General features: G+C 45.5%; 1 protein-coding gene across 1 annotated transcript in view; it reads left to right on the forward strand.

Annotated features, from left to right (window-relative positions):
- Window positions 1-5,649, forward strand: part of sorcs2 (sortilin-related VPS10 domain containing receptor 2) — a gene marked incomplete at both ends in the record, with an annotated part of 265,843 nt that extends 260,194 nt beyond the window's left edge. The window contains 4 exons of the mRNA XM_083640144.1: window positions 1,046-1,145; window positions 2,409-2,511; window positions 4,321-4,469; window positions 5,585-5,649. Coding sequence (XP_083496270.1) covers window positions 1,046-1,145; window positions 2,409-2,511; window positions 4,321-4,469; window positions 5,585-5,649 — 417 coding nt within the window. The remainder of the gene's footprint in view (window positions 1-1,045; window positions 1,146-2,408; window positions 2,512-4,320; window positions 4,470-5,584) is intronic.
- Window positions 5,650-6,000: the final 351 nt, after the last annotated feature.

A 6,000-nucleotide genomic window follows, 5' to 3' on the forward strand; every position in this document is an offset into this window, starting at 1 on the left:
GTTGGCTGCTCAGAAAGTAGATCATGTCACACACTAATTTGCATATCAGTATATGCAAGAAAAGAAACAAAAAAAAGCACACATCGGCATAGTAGCATAGCATAGTAATCTGACTGTATGGTTGTAATATTAAGTGCTGACTCCGCCCGCGTGGGCCAGATTAGGCGTACGCTGTTAGAAATGACAAGCAAACCCTATCCTGCTGCTCTCAGGGAGGAGAGGAGGGGCTGCACTGAGCACTGTGTACACGTGTCAGACAGGCAGAGAGGAGAGGAGGGGCTGCACTGAGCACTGTGTACACGTGTCAGACAGGCAGAGAGGAGGGGAGGGGCTGCACTGAGCACTGTGTGTGTCAGACAGGCAGAGAGGAGGGGAGGGGAGGGGCTGCACTGAGCACTGTGTACACGTGTCAGACAGGCAGAGAGGAGAGGAGGGGCTGCACTGAGCACTGTGTACACGTGTCAGACAGGCAGAGAGGAGGGGCTGCACTGAGCACTGTGTGTGTCAGACAGGCAGAGAGGAGGGGAGGGGCTGCACTGAGCACTGTGTACATGTGTCAGACAGGCAGAGAGGAGAGGAGGGGCTGCACTGAGCACTGTGTACACGTGTCAGACAGGCAGAGAGGAGAGGAGGGGCTGCACTGAGCACTGTGTACACGTGTCAGACAGGCAGAGAGAAGGAGAGAGACAGAAAACACCTGCAGCACCTGCACCAATTTATAGGCAAAATCCATTGGTTCTCAACTGGATTCAACACATTAACTTTGCTTCCCATCATGGTCAGAAAAGCTTGCCAGATTTGTCGCTAGTCGCTTTTGAGAAATAAAGTCGCCAGGGGCGTCTGAAAAGTAGCTAAATATAGCGACAAATTCGCCAAGTTGGCAACACTGGTCAGAATGGGTAATGACTGCCTTTTGCAGCCAGCCTCAAGTGGCCACTGGAGGAACAGCAGTTTTTGGTACTTCTGTGTTGCCCTAATTTATCAGAACCAAAGGTTGGGGCTTGGTTTGAGCATGTTTTGGTGAATCTTTTCTTTTGGTCCATAGCGTATTCCAGCCATCATACAGGCCTTCAACGACAACAACATCAGCTTTGTGGTACGAGGAGGTCTGCAGGTGCTGGTGACACTGGCCGACCCAAACGCAGGTACAGTCTAATGGAGTTTTTACCCATGTGGCTTGACAGTATTTCCCATGATGTCATGAGTAGGGATGGGACGATACGCTTATCTCGCGGTATGATTCTATACGCAATATGGATTTCACGTTTGGATTCGATACAACCATGATACGATTTCATAAATAAAAGCTGAATGAGGGTAAAGTCTGACTGCACAATTCTGTTTATCTCTGAGCCGCAAATCTTTCTAGCGATGGCATTGGCTGCTAAACAACAATTTCAGAATGTCATTACACAATGTGAAAATGATATAATTTGGATGGAGAGGTGGTCGAAATTGGGATTTTTCCACCCCGCGATATGTATTGCCACATTTTTGTATCGCAATATAATGAGTTTCGATACATCGTCCCATCTCTATGAATAAGTAACCAACAGTTTTGCATTTTCTCTACTAAAAGTATGTGATGTTTGAAATCCAAATGGATAATCGCATGTTATTGATCTATTTCCAAGGGCTAGGTCTAGTTGCTAATGACACGGCAGCGAGAGCGACAGAGACGGGTGCGTTCACGAACCGCAGCTTCCTGTGTGGATGCACTTGACCTTGTTAATACTGCACCCTATGCTGGCTTTTAGTCCTGTGCCTTTTCCCAATGCTCTCCAAATGTGAGTTCACAGTGTGCTGTCCTCTGCCTTCTCCTCCACCGTACTCTCCTTCAGCCAAACCCAAATCTCTGCGGAGGAGAGACAGCTTCTTACGAAACTTTCAAGTTCTTCGTCTATCATTCCTAGCGCTACGCGCAACGCTCTTTCCTGCGGTTTTTGTCAGGATTTCTTTTCCTTTTTCACTATATACTTCCTGGATTTGCGCTGAATGTGTAGTGCAATGCTAATTCAGTGAATATCATGCAGAGGTAGCGCTTGGAGTTCTTGACTCTGTTGTGTCTCTGGTAGTGCTAGCCAGGAGATATACTTGCTTTTAACTACGTGTTTGCGTGCACATGATGGCTGCCTCACGTATCCTGCATGTTTGGAGCATTGGTCGTGTACGTAGCCTACCCACAAATTAACGCCATACGCGCGCAAATGCGTGGTTAAAAAAGCAAGTGGCCTACCTGTATATCTCCGGTCTTACATTCGCAGCAGGCGTGCGTGCTGGAGTGTGTGATGCCTAGCAAAATGTTGCATACACATTGCATTTGTTTGTACAGTACATAATATAATAATAATATAATGTATAAATCTGTCACTTATGTGTGTGTTTGTGTGAATCTATCCTTTCCCCAGGCTACCATGGAGGTGTTGGAGGTCCGGGTGTTTGGGCTCTGGCCGTCATTTTCCTAATCAGCATCCTTGCCACTGGTTCCTTCATCCTCTACAAGTTCAAAAGGTGGGTGTCATGATAACATGATAAAGCCCTCTGCCTGTGAATCATGAATAAGGTGTGTTCACACCGACCTATTAAAGTTTTTCGCTGGCATCGAGTTTACATACAAAGTCAATGCAAACGAGCGATTGAGCGTATATTCGCCCGGGAGAAAAATCGCTGGGCGTCCGAGCGACAGAGACAGAGCGATAGGGCGAAAATTCGCTCGTCGCCCGAGATGAAATATCCCAACTCGAGCGAAATTTCGCTGGCATCAGTCGCTCGCTGTTCAACGCTGATTGGCCGTGTGAGAGTGAGTCAAGGATCACACTGGATTGGAACAAACCACTGGTTTATTGTGTGGCAACAAACCGCATTGACAGCTGATTGACAGGCTGACAGCTGACATGAAGTGAAGTCTGTACTACCGGTATAGAGCTTGCGTTAGGAGCACGCTGATAGGCTTAGCTTGTAAACAACTACGGTGGCTCATAGTGGACAAACATCATGACATTGCGTAACGTTATAGCCCCCAGATGTCCGTCAATTCTTGTGCCTGTTGACGAGCGATTTAAACAGAGCGACGGAGCGATTCCAAAGGGTTGAATCGAGCGACAGAGAGAAAAATAAATATCTCGGTGTGAACACAGCTTTACAGAGAAGGCCGTGATCACATAGGGCGCACTTTTTTTTCTTTTTTTCACTAAAATGTTGTGATTGTCCAATGCATGAACACAGTATGTTCTGTAGGCTACTGTCTGTTGTAACTGCACTCTAGATTTTAGATCAGATGATCAATATACTGTCTCCATGTGTGATGAATTCTGTAACTGCATGCTCTCTCCTCACGGCCGTGTGAAACCCTGACAGCACCTCCCCCCACATCCCCAACACAAAGCGCCCCACCAAGAAACTAGCCCGGTAAACCAACCTGATCATGTGACCTCACATTCTGTTTCGCTCTACCCAGAGCCGTGTAGATAGAAGAGTCGCGACATCTCCGTTCACTCCAATGGACCAGTTTTTCTCTCTCAAGAGTTCCAGGAAGTAAGCTTCTGGATTAAGCAGCGCTGTCGAGTTGCAGCAAAATATACAGTTTGTGATGTACTTTGAAAGGGTCCGACGTTTAAAGAATCAAATTGTATATTATCAGCTTTATTTTAGCATTCAAACGTAGCGCGAGACCCCTTCCTGGCTGTTCATTGGCTACTGAGTCACGCATTTTGGACCTCCGCTGACGCCACTCTCTTACTAGATTGCTCTGGCTCTACCTATCAGTCTGGACTTCTGCCCGCCCACGGTGATTTCCAGAAATTACAATGTAACCGGGGGAATCAGGGCCCTGCACAACGTAGTTGACAATCTAACCGGCCAATCAGGAATGCCGCTGGCAAAACAATAATGGCGCTTCCCGAACCAACGAGCGGTAATGTTAGAAAGCACAGCCAAGTGCAGTTATTGCAGAATTAGACTCAATAACAACAATTAAACAAGAACAAGAGTACGCACCAGCGGAGCTTCTCCGCGAAAAAAAGACGTTTTTGCCTTATGGCATATTGCATATGGCGATGCTGATTGGCTGAAGGACTTGTCTGTCAAGGCAAGTACTCCCGCCCACTGAAATCGATGCGGGCGGCTGGAAGTCCAGACTGATATGTAGAGTGAAACAGAATGTGAGGTCATGTGATCAGGATTGTTCTTTACCAGACTACAAAAAAAACATGTCACTCAAATGAGAAACAAGTGCGAAACAAGGCCCCCTTCTTACAAAAACAACAAACGCCGCAGTCCTTGGCTTAGGACTGAGGACGCCTATCCCCCGCTGTTTTTCAGGAAGCTTCCAGGCAGCCGCAACGTCTACGCCCAGATGCACAACGAGAAGGAGCAGGAGATGACTAGCCCGGTCAACCACAGCGAGGACACCCAGCACATCATCCAGGGCGAGGAGTTCATCGACGACGACCTGGACTCACAGACTCTAGGTAACGCTGGAGGTAGCCCCGCCTTCCGTTCCCTTATCAGGACTACCACTAACCACTGCTACTAAACACCCAAGCCACCACTAGCAACCAGCAGCTAACACACACCAAGGTACTGGAGGAGTTTGTGTTTTTCAGTCTTTATTATTGGTGTTACTAAGGCCTTGCAGTTTCAATTAAGGGTAACGCATTACTTTAAATGTCGGTCACTAGGCATTGTATGGTCATTATAAGATATTATGAGTGCATTGTATTTGCATCATAATTGCATCAGAAAATATCATATCAGGCTGTTTATAAACTATATATAGTATTTATTTTCAGCCATCATAAGCACATTATAATAGCACAATCACGTCGGAAAACTGTAATTCCTTGAATGTGCCTTCTCATAAGAGAACTCTGTAGACTCAATATGATTTGACTCATTTTCTGATGTGATTATGACATCTTAATTGTAATGTTTAAATAAATAGAGTACCATAGTAATTATATATCTTTGATCGCTTTGTCATATGGTATTCATAACATATTATGATTTAACATTTTCTGATGTGAATATGATGTGATTAATGCTCATATGATGGCCATAAAGTGCCTTATGATCAGGGATGTGGTGGAAAGTAAACGCTCCTGAATTCAATTTAACAACTTTCTATTTACAGAATACAGTTAACCACCCTTTTAGGCTGATATTAAGTCTTTATACAAAAACTTAATGTACACATCATAGTAACTAATATGAGATGAATGCAACTTAAAGTTTCTATGTTTAAATGGTTTCTTTTGGCAATCACAGACTGGACGTTATATTAAAGTTTACCCACCTTTTTATTCACCACTACATCACTGGCCATGACCAACATTTAAAGTGTTACCAAAACAGTCATGCATGATTGTACTCTATAAGTGATATATACTGTAACTATATATATATATATATATATATATATATATATATATATATATATATATATATATATAAATATATACTGTACATGTGTGAGTGTGAAAACCAATGATACAAAGTGCAATAAACCAAAACTTTACATGATTTTAATGCCATCACTCATTTCCTCACCTGTGTTCTTCTGCTCCTCTCCCACTCTTGTTGCCAGGCAACCATTCGGGCGTGGTCCTGAGCATCAACTCCAGAGAGCTACACAGTTACCTGACCAGCTGATGGCTGCCGCGCCAACGCTAACGAGCTAGCCTGGCCTAGCCTGACCTAGCCCAGTGGGCTAACGAGCACAGGGACTCCACTCTGCCTTCCTCTCCACCTCTCTAACATCAACCCCCGTGTAACCCCAGACAGGAGAGGGGGCGACCTCCCTCTAGGGGGCGACCTCCTTCTATCTCCTCCTTACTTTCCTCCTCCTGTGACTCTTCATCCTCCACTCCACGGCCTCTTCCACTTGCCCCGTTCACCTCCGACCATTTTGTTGCGTCTTGTCATTGCTAATACCCCCCAACACCCTCACCCACAAGACGCTTCATCCCCTTCGGAGACGCGGACAGAAAGAGGATGGAGGTC

The sequence above is a fragment of the Poromitra crassiceps genome, assembly GCF_964638095.1.
Source record: "Poromitra crassiceps genome assembly, chromosome: 7".
Classification (NCBI taxonomy): domain Eukaryota; kingdom Metazoa; phylum Chordata; class Actinopteri; order Beryciformes; family Melamphaidae; genus Poromitra; species Poromitra crassiceps.